The sequence below is a fragment of the Phacochoerus africanus genome, chromosome 4, assembly GCF_016906955.1.
Source record: "Phacochoerus africanus isolate WHEZ1 chromosome 4, ROS_Pafr_v1, whole genome shotgun sequence".
NCBI classification, from domain to species: Eukaryota; Metazoa; Chordata; class Mammalia; order Artiodactyla; family Suidae; genus Phacochoerus; species Phacochoerus africanus.
This window is the reverse complement of record NC_062547.1, coordinates 4,941,121-4,960,160: the sequence shown is the minus strand read 5'-3', so window position 1 is coordinate 4,960,160 and position 19,040 is coordinate 4,941,121. Positions and strand designations below refer to the sequence as shown.

Sequence of the window (19,040 nt, the reverse complement as noted above, 5' to 3'; positions counted from 1 at the left end):
CAGAGCAGCTGAGGGCAGTGCCAGGTGCGCTCTGGGCATTGTCCGGGAGGCTGGGGAAGCGGGTTAGAGTCTGAAATGGACCTTGCCAGTGGAAGACTTGGGGTTCGGGTAGGATGAATCAAAACTGAAGAGGCAGAGTTCCCATGTGGCTCAGTGGGTTAAGAACCTGACTAGTATTCATGAGGACACAGGTTCAATCCCTGGGCTCGCTCAGTGGTTTAAGGATCTGGTGTGGCAAGCTGCAGCATAGGTTGCAGATGTGGCTCGGATCTGGTATGGCTGTGGCTCTGGTGCAGGCGTGCAGCTTTAGCTCTGATTTGACCTCTAGTCTGGAAACTTTCATATGCTGTAGGTGCAGCCCTCCCCAAAAGAAAAGAAAAAGATTAAACCATGGAAAGATAAGAAAAAGAGGGTATTATTGGAGGAAGTCTGGAGAGAGGGAGAGAGAGGAGGGTAGAACAAAAAATAGTGGGAAGCAAAGTATTGAATACAATACATTTTCTCAGAGCCGAAGCTTTTAGGTGGACAGGCATGGTGAGATCCCAGCCCATTGAATGCAAAAGGATCAAAGATACAAAAGCTGATCATGAAATTCCAGAGCCTCCCGAAAGCAAAGACCCCGCAACCTTCCAGAGAGAGAAAAACCAACACCACAAACAAGGGATAAAGCTTTTCAGTCTTATCAGATACCTTGTGATAATGGGACAGGTCTGCAACCCTCCAGCATCTCTGTGCCCTCTAGTGGAAGCTGAGCAGGACCTTGCCGCTGCCTCCGCAAAGAGAACTCCGCGGACGTCACAAGGTGGGGTTTCCCAGGCTGCGTTCAAGAAGGTCCCGCAGCTTTGCAGTTTCTCTTGAGACATTCACTTCACTTCGGTCCCTGTAGCAAAAGTTCCAGCCACCCTCACGCTGCCCCGGAGAGAGTCCACATGGAGAGGTCAGAGAAGGGAAGAGGGGGAGGGAGACAGGGCGCCAGGAAGAGATGGGAGAGGCGGAGGGAGGAAGCAGGGATGCAGACATCCCTGCGCCCAGCTGCCCAGCCCTGGAAGTGACACTCTTCACTTCTGGGCTCTGTGCCCGGGAAGAGGAAATGATTTTGATATCTAGTCAATCTCTACCACATACCACGTCAGATGGATGCAAATTCCAAACAGAGCAGTGACTCTCAGGAGGGGTGATTTTGTCCCCCAGATTGTGCTTGGCCTGGAGACATTTTTTTTTTTTTTCCTTTTTAGGACTGCACCTGTGGAATGTGGAAGAGCTGCAGCTGCCAGCCTACACCATGGCCACAGCGACACTGGATCTGAGCCACATCTGAGACCTACGCTGCAGCTTGTGGCAACGCCGGATCCTTAACCCACTGAGCGAGGCCAGGGATTGAACCTGCATCTCACGAATACTGTGTTGGGTTCTTAACCTGCTGAGCCACAACGGGAACTCCCTGGAGATATTTTTGTTGTCACAACTTGTGCGGTGCTGCTGGCACTTGAGGATGCTGCTAGACATCTTACGATGCACAGGATAGCCACTCACAGCAAGGAATCATACAACCCCAGATGTCCATAGTGTCAGGACTGAGAAACCTTGCCAAAGGGTTCGCCTGTCTCTGAATAAGAAAAATAAAAAAACAGCAGACAAAAAAAAAATGTAAGAGATTTATGACCTTCGGTTGGGGATGAATTCCTTAAACAAGGCCCCCAAGGAGTTCCCTAGTGACTCAGCAAGTTAAGGATCTGGTGTCACTGCTGTGGCATGGGTTCGATCCCTGGTCCGGGGACTTCCGCACGCTGCAAGTGGAGCCAAAAATTAAAAAAAAGAAACTAAAATAGGAGTTCCCGCTGTGGCTCAGCAGTTAATGACCCCGACTAATATCCATGAGGATGCGGGTTTGATCCCTGGCCTTGCTCAGTGGGCTAAGGATCTGGCATCGTGAGCTGTGGTGTAGGTTGCAGATGCGGCTTGGGTCCCTCGTTGCTGTGGCTGTGGCCTAGGCTGGAGGCTACAGCTCTAATTCCACCCCTAGCCCGGGAACCTCCGTATGCCACAGGTACAGCCCTAAAAAGACAAAAAAAAAAAAGAAAGAAAGAAAGAAAAAAAATTGCAGAACGTCTAGCAAATTATGATAAAGAAGCACCACATATCAAGAGCAGTTGTCTGCTTGACTTGCTTGCTTTGGCTTTTATCATTAGTTCCACTGTCTGGCAGGCAGTTCCCTCCAACCCCCTGGTTTGTCTTCAGACTCGTTTTGGCCATTCTTTTCACATTTTGATAATTCCAGTTTCATGAAAACCCTTGACAGGCTTTTGATCGGACTTGGCAATGAGCTTGTAAATTAATTTGGAGAGACGTGACTTCTTTATGAGCTTAAGTGACCCCACCTGGCTAAGCCCCTTGAGCAGCTCTGTGCTGGCCGGAGGCACAGGGCATGTGGGCTTCGCGAAGCAGGAAGGAAGCCATAAATACTGGCTTTGGCGCCCCGACCCGAGGCAGCCACAGAGCTTCGTCCGTGTGAACCTCGCCGCTCCGAGTTTTGTATGTTTGGGAGGAAACGGTCTTTGCAAGGGGCAAAGTGGTCACAGGAGGAAGAACACGTAACCGAAGATGAACAGCTCGACCTGCTTCTCATAAACACTCGATGGGTTTTCCTTTCGGCTGATTTGGAAGGAGGGCCTGGCATTTCTAACAGCGTGGGGTGAGCGGAGGGGCCCTGCCTGGTATCTGTCATCCCCAGTAGCCATCAAGGGCTGCACTGGGCAAAGAGGAGAGGAGAGCTTTTGTGTTAAGGGACAAAGGGAGGGCAGGCAGAATGCCAAGGGGACGGGAAAGCACCCACATGGAGACGCCACATGCCCTGACCCCATCCGGGTGTCTGCCTGTGGGGCTGGGGCCAGGGAGGCGCCAGCATGGGTTGAGGGGACCATATGGGTTGCTGGCACCTGTGCCCAGTGGAGATTCACAGGACCTCACTGATGGTGTCTGGGGCTTCAGGGCCAGTCAGAGTCAGAGAGGGGCCCTGAGACACTGGCAGGGTGGCAGGGAGTGGTTTGCACCTGGACCACTGGATTTGCAGAGCATGGGAGGCCACTCTGAGCCCAAGAGCAGGGAGGGAGATGGGGCCACGTGCCTCGTGAATTGTGTTGCTTGCCTCCCAAACGCTCACCATGTCCTAGGTGGACCTCACCAGCCATGACTGATGACTTGACTTTCTCCAGTTTAAATTAGTGGGAAAACTCGACAAGTTACGTGTACCCCAATGTTCATTGCAGCACTATATACAACAGCCGAGACATGGAAGGCAACCTAAGTGTCTATCGACAGAGGAGTGGATGAAGAAGATGTGGTACATATACACAGTGGAATATTACTCAGCCATAAAAAGGAATGAAATAATGGCATCTGCAGGAATATTGATGGACCTAGACATTATCATGCTAAGTGAAGTTAGACAGTGAGACACAAACATCATATGCTATCACTCATAGGTGAAATCTAAAAAAAGGATACAATGAACTTATTTGCTGAACAGAAGCTGACTCGCAGACACTGAAAAACTTACTGTTACCAAAGGAGACAGGGGGGATGAGTTGGGGATTTGGGATGAAAATATTGTAAAGTTAGGTTGTGATGATGGTTGCACAACTCTAAATATAATAAAATTTATCAAATTAAAGAAATTAATGGGAAAAAATAGGGAGATTTCCAGTTCAAGATAGCAGAGCCGAAGCTGCAGTGTGCCCTGTCCTTCTCAAACACATCAGCATCAGAGAAACAAAGACGTTGATAAGGACATTCCAGCCACATAGACATGAAAAAGGGAGTTCTGTATGGACTGGAAGTAAGGCGCTCTTTGAAGGAAAGAAATCGGAAGAAACCCGCAGGCTGGGGTGGGAGCTGAAGCCTTGTGTCTTAGCCAAGAAGCAGGAACACAGCCGAGTTGAATGCACAGGGCGTGCGGCCAAGTCCTCAGTCTGTACCCAGTGCTGGAGAGCAAAGCAGAGAGCCTTCTGTGGCTGAGGCCGGGTCTCCACCAGAAGCATGAAGCAGGGGACCAGAGATGCCTTCCCTGCCAGGTCACAAACTGGGCCAACTCAGAAAACAGGAGCACAGAATTTGAGATGGAAGTAAGTACAGAGGAACCCAGTATTCTTTCTTTTCTTTTCTTTTCTTTTGTCTTCTTGCCTTTTCTAGGGCCGCCCCAGCAGCACATGGAGCTTCCCAGGCTAGGGGTCCAATCGGAGCTGTAGCCATCGGCCTACACCAGAGCCACAGCAACTCAGGATTCGAGCCACGTCTGCGACCTACACCACAGCTCACGGCAACTCCGGATCCTCAACCCACTGAGCGAGGCCAGGGACTGAACCGGCAACCCCATAGTTCCTAGTCGGATTCGTCAACCACTGAGCCATGATGGGAACTCCAGAGGGAGCCAGTATTCTTGATTTTGTTTCATATGCAGCAGGAAGACAGACATATTAATTAGCTTTTCTGGAAAAAGGAATTTTGGTATGACTGTTGAAAATGTTAAGGAAACTGCTAAAAATAGAAATATTTAACTTTCAAACCATTTCGGGGAAGAAGAGACTAGCACAAAGAAAACACAATTAAAATGCAACAGAAGACTGGGTAATAGAGGAAAAGACATGAAGAAAAAGAATGCTCGGGAGTTCCCTTTTGGCTCAGTGGGTTAAGGATCTGGCCCTGTCACTTGTGTTGCTGCTGTGGCTTGGGTTTGGTCCACATGCCCTGGGTGCAACCAAAAAGGAAAAAAAAAGAATCTAAATAGATAACACAAAATAACATGTCAGAAATACGTCCCAGTGGCAATACTGATAGATGTAAACAGGCCGAACGCTCTTCTTAAAAGACAAACACTGAGGAATTCCCATCGTGGCTCAGCAGAAACGAATCTGACTAGCATCCACGAGGACATAGGTTCGATCCCTGGCCTCGCCCAGTCCGTTAAAGAGCCAGCATTGCCATGAGCTATGGTGTCGGTCGCAGACACTGCTCGGATCCCACGTTGCTGCGGCTGTGGTGTAGGCCGGCAGCCATAGGTCCAATTCAACCCCTAGCCTGCCTGGGAACCTCTATATGCTGCAGATGCAGCCCCCCAAAATAGAAAAAAAAGACAAACACTGGCTGGGTTAACATAAACACATCCATATAACATAACAAAAAATTTTGTTTATGTAATTAAATTTATGTTTTATGAAATTCAACTAGACGTTGTTGTTAAAGGCATCTCTAAAACAAGTGAAAGATCAAAAAAAAAAAAAGAGAGAGAAACAAACCCAAGTACTAATAAAAAGAAAGCTTGTGTAGCAATAGTAATATCAGGGAGACTAGACCTCAAGGCAGAATTGTTACAAGAGTCCCAGAGAAATAGTTTATATTAGAAAAAGCAACAGTCCTGTTCCCATTGTGGCTTAGAGGGTTAAAAACCCAACACAGTATTTCTGTGAGGATATGGATTTTTGATCCCTGGCCTTGCTCAGTGAGTGAAGGATCCAGGGAACTTCCATATGCTCCAGATGCAGCTGCTAAAAAAAAAAGCAACAATCCATCAAGAAAACATTCTTTTAAATATAGGTGTTCAAAACTGGCTGAAGGAAATAAACAAATGGCCCATAAAAGAAATGGAAGTGGTGATCAGATAACCCCCTAAGCAGAGGCCTCATCTCCAGCTGGCCTTACGATGAGTTCTAGTCATGCTTCAGGAAATGAAAACTCCTGCCATGTGTAGGGAAAGATGCAAGGAGACACACCTCATTTTAACCAAACCGGAAGGGCTCTCCTGGAGAAAATAAAACTATAGGCTCCCCTCACTCAGGAGCACTGATGTAAAAACCAACCCAGCAGGGAGCACAGTGAAAGAATATGTGTGTTTTGTGTTTAGATGTTCTGCATTTGGATGTTTTGGTGAGCTCCGTGCCGATAACATTCTCTCACGGGCTGTTGTTTGTGAAAAGGACATTTTGCCTTTATTGACTTTGTATCTGGAGCCCTTAATGGACGCCCCGTTAGAAACTTTCCATTGAAGCTTTTCTGTTTTCTTTGCTGATAATTTGACTGTTGAAAAATTGGGTGTCTAGCATCTTCCTTTCTTATGTCAGGTTCTGGTTTCTTACTGCATGAACTAAGAGCTTCAGAATAAGGCTGAATAGTAGTGGAGGAGTGAGCTTCCTTCTATGGCGTGTGACTCTAGTGGGAGTAGGTAAAAGCTTAATATTAAAATCCCCAATTCAGGGAGTTCCCTTTGTGGCACAGTGGAAACGATTCTGACTAGTATCCATGAGGACTCAGGTTCGTTCCCTGACCTCGCTCAGTGGGTTAAGGATCTGGTGTTGCCATGAGCTGTGGTGAAGGTCACAGATGCGGCTCAGATCCCATGTTGCTGTGGCCGTTGAGTAGGCTGGAGGCTGTAGCTCTGATCGGACCCTTAGCCTGGGAACTTCCATAAGCTGCAGGTGCAGCCCTAAAAAGCAAAATAATAAAATAAAATCCCCAATTCCATTTGTTAGAATTACTCTCCTTATCATTTCACATGCCTTTCGATTTCCTTAGGCCAGCAGTTTTTCATGGGCTGCTGAGAAACAGAATTCCTACAGTGGGTGTTTATTTTACCCCTCATCAGTAGTAGCTGCTTATGAAACTAAAGGCAGAGTGACTGCAGAAAAGACTAATGCAGGTGCAAAAGAAGAATCTCGGCTGCTTCTGTACACCGGTGCTGAATAAAAACACAAAGACAGGAGTTCCCGTCGTGGTGCAGCGGAAATGAATCCGACTAGGAACCGTGAGGTTGCGGGTTTGATCCCTGGCCTCGCTCAGCGGGTTAAGGGTGTGGTGTTGCCGTGAGCTGTGGTGTAGGCCAGCAGCAGCTCCGATTAGACCCCTAGCCTGGGAACCTACATATGCACGGGCACGGCCCTAAAAAGCAAAAAAAAAAAAAAAAAAGAAAAAAGAAAGAAAAGAAAGAAAGAAAAGAAATACAGAGACAGAGTGTTGAGGAAATAGAGTTGCTTTATTTCTTTGCCAGGCAGAGAGGGACCACAGCACGCTAGGACCTCGAAGACTGTACAGCCACCACCCCCCACCCCCTGCTACCCGGAGAGGGGAGTGAGGAGTCTTATGCTTTCAAGGAGCAGGGCGAGATTAGCTCGTGGACATTCTTCTGATTGGTTGGTGGTGAGTTAATTGGGAGTCAGCATCATCAGCCTTCTGGTTCCAGCCTGCCTGGAGTCTACATGCTCGTGGGCAGTGGGCAATTAGCTTCTTCCACCCAGTGGGGACTTGAGCAGCTGCAAAACAGCTCAAAGGACATCTATAGCCCTTGAGGAAGAACTAAATGTTCTTGACTTTGTTGAATGGCTAAGCTATTATTATTTCGTTTTGTTTGACTGGCTTCCTTTCTCTCTGTGTTTTATTTTTTGTCTTTTTTTTTTTTAGGGCCACACTGGTGGCATATGGAATTTCCCAGGCTAGGGGTCGAATGGGAGATGCAGCTGCCGGCCTACACCACAGCCACAGAAATACCAGATTTGCGCCCTGTCTGCAACTTCTACCACAGCTCACCGCAACAACGGATCCTGCACCCACTGAGCAAGGCCAGGGATTGAACCTGTGTCCTCATGGATACAAGTTGGGTTCATTACCACTGAGCCACGATAGGAATTCCTCTCTCTGTATTTTCTCATTTCTCTGATTCTTTGACTAAAATTTATCTACAGACAAAAGGCAGCTGGAGGACACAGGCAAGGCTCTGTACTGGGAAGGCCTCCTAGGGCCCCGATCGGTTGCAAGAGTACCTTAAATCCCTTCTAGATAAAGCTGGAGACCGGAGACATTCATGAGACCATCTATCCTTTTGTTTTTTTTCTTTTTCTTTTTTTTCTTTTTAGGGCCTCACCTGTAGCATATGGAAGTTCCTGGGATAGGGGTCAAATTGGAGCTGCAGCTGCAGGATCTGAGCCGAATCTGTGACCTATTTGGCACCTTGTGGCTACATAAGATCCTTAACCCACTGAGCAAGGCCGGGGATCAAATCTGTATCCTCATGTTTACCATATCAGGTTGTTAACCCACTGAGCCGCAACAGGAACTCCAAGAACAGCTATTGTTTATTGACTTTTCCTGCCATAGAATGTCTTCTACCCTCATCAGAAGCAGTCTGAGGAGTGACCTTGAGCCTCCAAATGGCTTGCCGAGGAACTGTGCCTATGGTGGCTGGGAGGGGGTGGTTCCAGGCAATAAGGTCCCAACCACCCACCAGATCTGGGTGTGGCACCTTGGAAATGGGTTTCTCCTCCCATTTCAGGCAGGGTTATATAAAATATGCAGAGAACTCAGGTCCATTTCTTATCTTTTTTTTTTTTTTTTTTTTTTGCTTTTAGCAGCTGCACCTGCAGCATATGAAAGTTCCCCGGCTAGGGGTCAAATTGGGGCTGCAGTTGCAGGCCTACACCACAGCCACAGCAACACCAGATCCTTAACCCACTGAGCAAGGCCAGGGATCCAACCTGCATCTTTACAGACTCAATGTCGGGTCCCTAACCTGCTGAGCCACAAAGAGAACTCCCCATTTCTTATCTTAAAATAACGCCTACATGGGCGATTGGCAAGCCAACCTGTCCATCTGAGTTTTGCTGAGGCCTTTGACAGACACCTGATTACATTAAGGCACAGTTTTATCAGGAGGGGATGCTCTTTTTCACTGAAGGCTTCTTCTGCATCTGAGACGGCCACATTCTTCTTCTTCCTTCTTAATTACATCAATCCTTTTTCTATTGTTGACATAGAGGGGTGGCAGAGCGGGTTCGATCCCTGGCCTCGCTCAGTGGGTTAAGGATCGGGCGTTGCCGTGAGCTGGTGTAGGTCAAAGACGTGGCTCGGATCCTGCATGGCTGTGGCTGTGGTGTGGGCCGGCGGCTACAGCTCCAAATGGACCCCAAGCCTGGGAACCTCCGTATGCCATGGGTGCAGCCCTAAAAAAAGACAAATAAATAGATAAAAATGTGCAGAATTTTTTTTGGAAAGAGAAATCTCTACATGTTTGGGGAAGGACCTAAAAGATCTGAGAAAGTGAAGAGTGACGTCTCATCGCCGGGTGGGAAGCTGGAATATTGTGAAGAGGTGGATTGTGTCCAAATTAACCTACCAGCCAGTGCATTTGGTCACACGTTCTCTGGGCATTTGCCGTGTGTCAGGCACTGTGCATTTGCTTTCCTCAACCTTACGAGATGCTCTTTTAGGGTATATGTTATCCTAATTTCCCTACAGAGAAAACTGAGGCTCAGGACATAAAATCACACAGGGAGTAAGCACTAAGCAGGATTGTGAATCCAGGCCCTTCACCTTGAAGCTCGGGTGTCGCCTGGAGATTATGCTTCAAAATTTGTTTGTAACCTGGACTAATCTCAAAAAACAGTGTGTGGAATGAAAAAAAAGCAAGGTGGAGTTCCCGTCGTGGCGCAGTGGTTAACGAATCCGACTAGGAACCATGAGGTTGCGGGTTCGGTCCCTGCCCTTGCTCAGTGCGTTAACGATCCAGCATTGCTGTGAGCTGTGGTGTAGGTTGCAAACGCGGCTCGGATCCTGCGTTGCTGTGGCTCTGGCGTAGGCCGGTGGCTACAGCTCCAATTCGACCCTTAGCCTGGGAACCTCCATATGCCGCGGGAGCGGCCCAAGAAATAGCAACAACAACAACAACAAAAGACAAAAAAAAAGCAAGGTGAAAAACCATATTATAGCAAGACACTGTTACTACAAATAAAAAGTACCACACACTCCTTTTTCTGCAGGTTAAGTCGATGCACAAATAAAGGTGTTTACAAGATTGGAAGATAATATCTAATTTGACACCACTTGGCTCTGGGGTAGAGAGACTTTAGTTTTTCTGTTAAGGTCTAATTTTTTTTTTTGTCTTTTTCTGGGGCCACACCCAAGGCATATGGAAGTTCCCAGGCTAGGAGTCTAATCAGAGCCATAGCCGCCGGCCTACACCAGAGCCACAGCAACTCGGGCTTGGAGCTGCGTCTGTGACCTACACCACAGCTTACAGCAATGCCGGATCCTTAACCCACTGAGCAAGGGCAGGGATCGAACCCGTGACCTATGGTTCCTAGTCGGATTCGTTAACCACTGAGTCACGATGGGAACTCCCCTGTGGAATGTCTTTAAATGACCTAGAAAACAGTGGAAATAGGAGTTCCTTGGTGGGGCAGTGGATCGAGGATCTGATCTTGTCACTGCTTGGCCTGGGGACTTCTGCATGCCCTGGCTACAGCCAAAAAAGAAAAAAAGAAAAAAAGAAAGAAGTAGAAACAAGCAAAAATGATCACGGGGATTAGGTCAGGTTAGTGAAAACACATTATTCCTTTTTTTTTTTTTTTTTTTTTTCCGCTTTCCTATATTTCTTAAATTTCTGACAAAGGAAAAAAACATTTTTTTTTTCATTTTCCAAATATAAAATGAGATGACAATATTGAGTAAGCACCTCCCTCGAGAAGCACTGTGCTGGGGGTCGGAGAAGAGAGAAGATGCAATTGTGACATAGTCAGGCAGAACTATGGCAATAATTGCTCATGAGAGGTGTAGAGATGGGGGCGGGAGGGGGAAGAGCCTCCTGGGAGGTGGCATCCCAAGGGCTCCTCGGGAGGAGGAGGCTGAAGGGGAGGAAGGTGGCCCTCTGGTGCAAAGCCAGCTTGTACGGGCAGAGCTATCTGAGCTGGAGCTGGAGAGATGAGCACAGGGCACTGATCGCCAGGCCAAGGGGCTTGGGCTTTGTCCTGAGGACCCTGGGGAACCACGAAGGGTCTCAGGCAGGGGAGGAGTGAAACGGAACTGAGGTTTACAATTCTGCTCGTTCGATGCAGCAAAGAAGAGACCGCAGAGGTCGGGCATCGAGGCTCGGAGACCTCAAGGAGGCTTTGCAGAATTCCAGGTGAAAGCTGTCATGGGGCCAGGCCCAAGGCATAGGAACAGGGCACGCTGGGAAGGCAGGTTGACTGCAGGCACTGGGTCCTTGATGACTCCAGGTGGCTGGCCTGGAAGCTGGCAGGGGAGACAGACACGGACAAAGCATGGGACAGGTGGGAGTCAGGGTCTGGAACACCTGGAGCAGGGCTTCCTGGGAGGTGACACTGAGTGGAGCCTGGCAAGTGGGTGCTCTAGGCGTGTGGGGACTGAAGAGGGGACTGAGGGTCAGGAGACCTCAGGCCGGGTTCTGGCAGCTGCCCCGTCTTGGGCAGGCCATTCGGCATGGCTAATACACTCTGTCCTCTTCTGAACACAGGGGCTCGTCATTCCTGTGCCCTGGGTTGTGGGAGGATTAAGGAGATAACACATGGCAAGTGCTTGGCACAGAGCCCGGGGCTGGATGAACTGGAGCTCCTGGCCCTCACTCCCCGTCTCCCATCACCCCACGCCCTGCATCTCTGGGATGCCTTCTTCCCTTGGCCTTGGGTTCCCCTGACCCAGTTAGACAGGGATGAGGAGAGAACCCACTCTCTGGCTCCATCTTGCCCCCCTCCTCCCACCCCAGAGGAAGGGATCCGTGGCCCAGGGCCGAGCCACGGATTAGCTATGTAATCCTCGGCTCTGTCTGTGCAACCTCTTTTCCTGCCCAGGAGAGGGGTCCTGGGCCCGGTGCTGCCCTACTATCTGCGAGACCTCAGACAAGGTGCCGTGCTCCCGCCACCTCTTTTGGAAACACCACTGATGACAACCCACAAGGATGTTGTTCTGTTCTGAGCGTTTGCTGAGTGGGAGGCATTCTGGGAAGGAAGAAAGGCCTGGGTTTGATTCTCGCTCCACCACTCAACAGTTTCACGACCACAGACAAGAAATGAAACCTCCGTGGGCCTTGATTTTTTCTTTTTTTTTTCATGTAGAAAATGGAGTTTGAGTTCCCTCTGTGGCTCAGTGGTTAACAAACCTGACTAGGATCCATGAGAATACCAGTTCAATCCCTCACCTTGCTCAGAGGGTTAAGGATCTGGCATTGCTGTGAGCTGTGGTGTAGATTGCAAACATGGCTCGGATCCCGAGTTGCTGTGGCTGTGGCATAGGCCAGCAGCTGCAGCTGTGATTCGACCCCTGGCCTGGGAATTTCCACATGTTGCAGGTGCGGCCCTAAAAAGTAAAAAACAAAAAACAAAACAAACAAACAGAGAAAGAAAGAAAAGAAAATAGAAAATGGAGTTGATACTATCCACCAAGACTACTGTGGGGAATATATGAGAAAACAAAGTCATATTCCTTTGTAAGCAGCACATTTCTGGAGACCTACGGATAATTACAGGACAAGAGACTTGAGGATGTGGGGGGCAAGACCGGAAAGGACATGCTTACCATGGGCCTCAGAGCCAAAGGGTTTCAGAGGACTGACAAACTGATTACCAAGAGTAAATCAGGCTTCAAGAGAAGGCAAAGAACTGTGGACCTCCTCAGGTCACAGGAGCATGGAGGATGGTGGTGGTGCAGGGAACAGAGACGCCCTAAAGCCCCCAAAGGAAGACGCCTTGGTAGGATGGGGCATGATGTGGCCTGGGCCTGACCCTGCAGGGGATGGGCAAAGTCCTTAAATGCCAGGTTATGGCCTGGCTGAGAAGGCAGTGGGGGGCACGCCGGGATTTTGACCAGAAGCGCCAAGTGCCAAACTCTCCTGATGTGGACTGAAGGAACGGCTGGCAGAATTTAGCAGCATGAGAAAGAGGACGTGCCACCCACTGACCATCTCCACCCTCTGGGCCACAACCCCAACCCACCTAGGACTCTAGCTAGACACACCTCCTCTGGAGAGACCTCCGCCAGCAGCCGCCTGCCTGCCCTGGAGCGGCCCCGGTGCCTTGTGGCTAAAGAGCAATCCTTCCCTGAGCCCAGGGGTGCTCGTCGTGGGTGAGGGGCAAAAATCACAGACGCGCATTCACGAGGGTCGGGCTGTAACCGATCAGATTTCTCCTCCTCCCCTCATACACCTGTGCATACCACGGGAGCACACAAAATGCGGAACCTGTAGAAAGTAGAAAACACCAGAATCCAGCAGAAGGTGACATGCGTGGTTTGTTTACAGGGAGGCTGAAAGATCTGAGGGTCCCGGGCGAATGTGAAAAAGCAGAGCAGGAGAGGAAGAGATTAATCGCCAGCCCGGTGGAGGTAGAAAGGACAGCCTCGCCGATGTAGAAAAGTACACAGAACTGTGTCTCCCAGCAGCCTCAGCGCCAGACAGGCCACTTCCGGCCTCTCCGCCCTCCTACGAGGAGGCGGGGCCAAGGGCGGGGGTGCGAGCGGCGCAGGGAAGCTTGGGCGCGCCGCCGGCGCCCTGGCGTGTGACGTTCTTCCTGTGCGCCGCCTAGCGTCTCGGTCGCGCCGGTTCCTCAGCCTCAGAGCCGTGAAGGTGACAGCGGGAGGTGACCAGGTTGGCTCCCGCGATGCTGGCGGCACGGCGATTGCTCGGCGGGTCGCTCCCCGCGCGAGTATCTGTGCGTTTCAGCGGCGACACGGTGAGGCCCAGCTTGGCTCGGGCCAGGAGTGCTCGCGGGCCGGGTCTCGCGGCCGCACCTGTGCGCGCGCCTTTCCTGGGGTCTGTAATGCTTTCTGGACAAACCCTCATCTTCCCAGCCGGGTGGAAGGTTGCCGATCCTCCCTGGGTGTAGAAGGGGAACAGGGACAAACGGGAGGCTGATACACCCCCGCCCCCAGCCCTTGGCTTCCGTTATATAATAGGGGCGCGACCTAGCAGAACATTTTGCAGGCGGCATCGCGTCCTTGGGCCATTCCTTCCTCGCCACAACCTTGTAGGGCGTGAAGGTGCCATTGCCCCATTTTACAGATGCAGAAAAGATCGGCATCTTTGGAGAGGGACGTGCGCCTCTTCATTCCTTCTTCAGCGCTGTGCTCCTTATATTGTTTTTTAAGGCGATGGGTGTTGGGAAGCCTGGTCCCCTTAGCCTTCAGCTGGGTCATATGGAATTCCAGACCTCATCTCTCCACAGTTTTATCCCGAGCAGACCTCCCTCTGTCATTTTGTGTCCCAGCCCCAGTGAGGCATTTCTTTTCCTTCAGAAAACACATTTTGTTTCCAGCAAAGTTGAGTGATGTAAGACTTTGGCCTAACCAAGTTTTGGTCCAGCGGCACGGCCAGACTAGTAAATGGACACGACATCACATTGGGCCCAGGGAGGTAGTGCGGTGCTGTGGTTCAGGGGTGGGCTTTGGCCATGTCCAGACCTGAGCTTAGATTCCTCTGCTGCTTTGGGTTGTGGGCCCTTCCATAATTCCATTTTGCTCTGAGCTTCAGTTTCCTCTTCTATAAAATGGGAATCATTCCCATCTCAGAGTTATGAAGATGTAATGGGCTTTGGATATAAGTTGCTTAGCCTTGTGCCTGCTCACGGGAAGTGGTGGTGGTAGCTACAGTGCTGCCAAGGGTTCTAAGGCTTAGGTCCCCACCCTCCTCCCAGCCCAGCCCTATAATCAGGGACACCCAAGAATCTGTACCTTCTGACCTGGCGCCTGTGACCTCAGAGCTCTGCTGAGCCTACTGACCCTCTGTGTCCCCAGACAGCGCCCAAGAAAACCTCATTTGGCTCGCTGAAGGATGAAGACCGGATCTTCACCAACCTGTATGGCCGCCATGACTGGAGGTAGGATGGTGCCCTTAGGCTGGTGGGTCCCAAGGCAGGGCCTCCCCTCACTGCCTTCCCCACTCTGTCCAGACTGAAAGGTGCCCAGAGCCGCGGTGACTGGTACAAGACAAAGGAGATTCTGCTGAAGGGACCTGACTGGATCCTGGGTGAGGTCAAGACGTCGGGCTTGCGGGGCCGTGGAGGCGCTGGCTTCCCCACCGGCCTTAAATGGAGCTTCATGAATAAGCCCTCAGATGGCAGGTGTGTGTAGGCAGGCAGAGACAGGGTTTCAGCAGAGACTTTGGGGGTGGCTGTGGCTCACCTGGGTCTTTGGGCTGTTTTCTTGGAAACTAAGAGAGAATGAAGTGGGAAAACATTACCAGAGCTAAAGTAGGTGGGACTTGGTCTCTGTCCTCTTCCTCAGGGGAGACCTGAGGGCCAGTGAAATCGACATGACTTTGACCCTGGCAGATTTCAGTTCCTAGCTCTGCCTTTTCATCATACAGCTTTGGGCATGCTCCTGGCCTTTTTGTAGCTCAGTTTTCGGTTCTGTAAATGGATGTTATATTTTGCAAGGATTAAAGAGAGAGTGTTCTTTAAGAGATAATGCACTTTGGTGGCACATAGAAAGTAAATGATAAGTGCCAAGTACTTTACCTCTTTGTGGCTTCAGAGATATAGCGGAGCTTCAGGAAACACGCTCTGTGACCAAGGACAAGTTTGGACTCTGGGGAAAGCGCTAGGGAGACATTTGGACTGAGCAGAACGAATAGCTTTCCTGTGGTCATAGCCACCCAAGTGTGGAATAGGCAGGGATTTCCCTGCCATTGGCGGTGAGCAGGCAGAGCCCCTGGGAACACGTTGGGAGGACAACAAGGAGATGTCGTTGAGACTCCCCTGGGCGGAGTGGGGTGGCATGTGGTTGAAGGTCCAATCCTGGTGGCCCTACAGCCTGAGTGACCTGCTGGCTCCCACAGGCCCAAGTATCTGGTGGTGAACGCTGATGAGGGGGAGCCTGGCACCTGCAAGGACCGGGAGATCATACGCCACGATCCCCACAAGCTGGTGGAAGGCTGCCTGGTGGGGGGCCGGGCCATGGGCGCCCGCGCCGCCTACATCTACATCCGAGGGGAGTTCTACAACGAGGCCTCCAATCTGCAGGTGGGCAGGGGGAGGGCCATCACCAGAGAGGGTGCTCGACGTGCATTCCCATGCCCCGTTGCTGGCCAGACCTGTTCTTAGATTTTACCGCTGACTCTGTCCGGGGTGGAACGGTGAGAGTGGTGACCACTCCTGCGCATCTTGTGTCGTGAATGGGACCTGGTCCCCAAAGCCTCCTTCGCTTTCTATATGTTCCAGCGCCTCAGCCTGGGAGGCCTTCCAGGGCTCCATGACTCCTGGGGCAGGGGTAGGCTGGGGAGCTCACATGTGGGCATTTTTCCTGTAGGGGCGTCAAGGGGTCATTTCAGCGACTCTCGGCTTAGTCATGCCTGTAGTGATTAGTTCAGGGCCAAAGCCTCACCCTTCTGTTAGGCTCCTACTTGCCAGTGACAAAGGACGTGGCACCTGAAACAGTGCCTGGCACATGGCTGCATTGTGCATAAGTGCTATTGCTATGACATATTTAAAAATAAGTCTTCAGGGTCTTTTCCTGTACTAAGAAGCAGTACGCCCTCATCATAAAAATAGGAAACCACACACAAAAGAGAAATCCCTCACAGATCCACTACCTAGAGAAACGACTTGCCGAAATTTTCGTTATCTCCTTGAAGTCTTTAAAAAATACATATAGGGAGTTCCCCTTCGTGGCTCAGTGGTTAACGAACCCGACTAGAATCCATTAGGATGCAGGTTCGACCCCTGGCCTTGCTCAGTGGGTTAAGGATCCAACGTTGCCGCGAGCTGTGGTGTAGCTCGCAGATGTGGCTCAAATCCCATGTGGCTGTGGCGTAGGCCAGCAGCTGTAGCTCCGATTCGACCCCTAGCCTGGGAACATGCATATGTCACAAGTGCAGCCCTAAAAAAAGAAAAAACAAAATCAAAAACATACAGTTGGAGAGTTTGGTCAGTGTTATTCCAAAAGCAGCATACACGTAAAAATCCCACCCCTCTCCTGGGGGGTCCTCTGCTCGTGTTCAGGGGAGCTTTTACTCTGGACTTTAGCGATGGGCTCACTGGGCCTGTACCCCTTCCACTCACACACACTGTTCCTGGGCTCCTGGCGACGGTCCCTCACAGCCCTTTCCCACAGGTGGCCATCCGAGAGGCCTATGAGGCTGGTCTGATCGGCAAGAACGCCTGCGGCTCCGGCTACGATTTTGACGTGTTTGTGGTGCGCGGGGCTGGGGCCTACATCTGCGGGGAGGAGACCGCGCTCATCGAGTCTATCGAGGGCAAGCAGGGCAAGCCCCGCCTGAAGCCGCCCTTCCCCGCAGACGTGGGTAAGACCTGGCACCTGGCCTCATCCTGGGCCTTGCCCTGTGTCCTGTGGAACCCGGGACCTGGCTTCAGGTAGTTTCTGAGTTCCTTTTGTACCCGGGGCCAGACACAGAGTAGGGCGGTAACAACACAGGGGTGCCCCTAGTGCCACCTGCAGCCCCTCCTCCTGCCTCAGCCCCCACGTCTTGTCTGACCCTCCAGGAGCTAGAGGCAGGGTGCTGGAGGCGCTGCGGCTCCAGCTGGAATCTGGGGGCCAGTGGGGGACAAGAATAACAAAGGGGTGAAAGCGGGGTTTTCTGCCACAAGAGCAGGACCTTGACAGGCCTCACTGCCAGGAAGCCTGGCCCAGCCTGTCGCTGCCACTGGCAGCCACCAGTTTCTCATCCCATCCCCCCACCCCACCCAGGAGTGTTTGGCTGCCCTACAACCGTGGCCAACGTGGAGACAGTGGCCGTGTCCCCTACCATCTGCCGCCGTGGGGGCGCGTGGTTTGCCAGCTTCGGCCGAGAGCGCAACTCCGGCACCAAACTGTTCAACATCTCTGGCCACGTCAACCACCCGTGCACTGTGGAGGAGGAGATGTCTGTGCCGCTGAAGGAGCTGATTGAAAAGCATGCGGGTGAGGCCTGGGGCCGGCCAGCGGGTAGTCGTGGGGGGGGAGCCCAGGAACAGAGCCGGGTGGCAGGGCCTCGGGAGCCTGGGCTGGGGCGGGGGCTGGCAGGGTGTGGGCAGGCGGTTGTGCCTGCCCCAGCCCTGACCATCCTTTTGGGGACTGGCTGGGGCCCCAGGAGGCGTCATAGGTGGCTGGGACAACCTCCTTGCTGTGATCCCTGGCGGCTCATCCACCCCACTGATCCCCAAGTCTGTGTGCGAGACGGTGCTGATGGACTTTGACGCGCTGGTGCAGGCACAGTCGGGCCTGGGCACGGCTGCGGTGATTGTCATGGACCGCTCGGTAAGCGTTGGCCCACGCGCCCCTCCCAGTGCCTGCCTTACGCCAGCCTGGCTAGTTACCCCATCCTGGGTGTCTTGGAGAACTGCCAGCTCCTAGGTCCCAGTTCGTTTTACCCGAGATAGTGTGGTGGGATGGGGAGGGGAGCAGGGCTTCTCTGGGAGAGAACACCTGTGGAGCCTGGCAGTTCAGGATGCCCGGGGAGGCTGGCGGCAGGAGGGCCTGCTGCCATGCGCTGAGGCTCAGGCCTTGGGTGCCTCCTCACTGCCCCTTGTCACTCCAGACGGACATCGTGAAAGCCATCGCCCGCCTCATCGAGTTCTACAAGCATGAGAGCTGTGGCCAGTGCACCCCGTGCCGTGAGGGTAAGCGCGCTGTGCGGGCCGGGCCTTCTCTGCGGCCCGCCCCAGGCCCGGGCTGGGTACAGGACAAGCATGGCTTGGGCTCGGACCCGGAGAAACACCACTGCCTCCCAGCCTGCAGTGGCTTCTCCTAGTCCCACCCTCCCCGTGTTCTGTACCCCTCAAGTTCCGTGCCCCGTGCCCCAGCGTGGGGTGCTCAGCGGGCCCTCTCTTGCCGCCACGGCTCAGGTGTGGACTGGATGAACAAGGTGATGGCCCGCTTTGTGAAGGGGGACGCCAGGCCGGCTGAGATCGACTCCTTGTGGGAGATCAGCAAGCAGATAGAAGGCCACACCATTTGCGCCCTGGGCGACGGAGCCGCCTGGCCTGTGCAGGTACCCACTGCCCCACTGCGTGGCACTCTGCCGGGGGCGGGGGTGGCGCTGAGGGCCCAGGCCTTGGGGGCCTTTCAGCCCCTGCCTCACACAGCACCTCACTTCCCCCAGGGCCTGATCCGACACTTCCGGCCCGAGCTTGAGGAGCGGATGCAGCAGTTTGCCCTGCAGCACCAGGCCAGGCAGGCTGCTTCCTGAGCCTTGGGCTCTCTGGACAATAAAGTAGGTGCCGCCCAGGCTCTCGTTGCACCTTCTCTGTGGCCTCGCTCTTCCCTCTGCTGCTGTGCCC

At 52.2% G+C, this 19,040-nt stretch overlaps 1 protein-coding gene across 1 annotated transcript; it reads left to right on the top strand.

Annotated features, from left to right (window-relative positions):
- The first annotated feature begins 13,325 nt into the window (after positions 1 to 13,325).
- On the top strand, positions 13,326 to 19,005 carry NDUFV1 (NADH:ubiquinone oxidoreductase core subunit V1). The gene is made up of 10 exons (XM_047775095.1): positions 13,326 to 13,499; positions 14,560 to 14,642; positions 14,715 to 14,885; positions 15,602 to 15,785; positions 16,876 to 17,065; positions 17,470 to 17,682; positions 17,852 to 18,018; positions 18,299 to 18,380; positions 18,606 to 18,751; positions 18,863 to 19,005. The coding sequence occupies exons 1-10, from the start codon at positions 13,428 to 13,430 to the stop codon at positions 18,947 to 18,949; spliced, it is 1,395 nt and encodes a 464-aa protein (XP_047631051.1). The 5' UTR covers positions 13,326 to 13,427; the 3' UTR covers positions 18,950 to 19,005.
- The last annotated feature ends 35 nt before the right edge of the window (positions 19,006 to 19,040 follow it).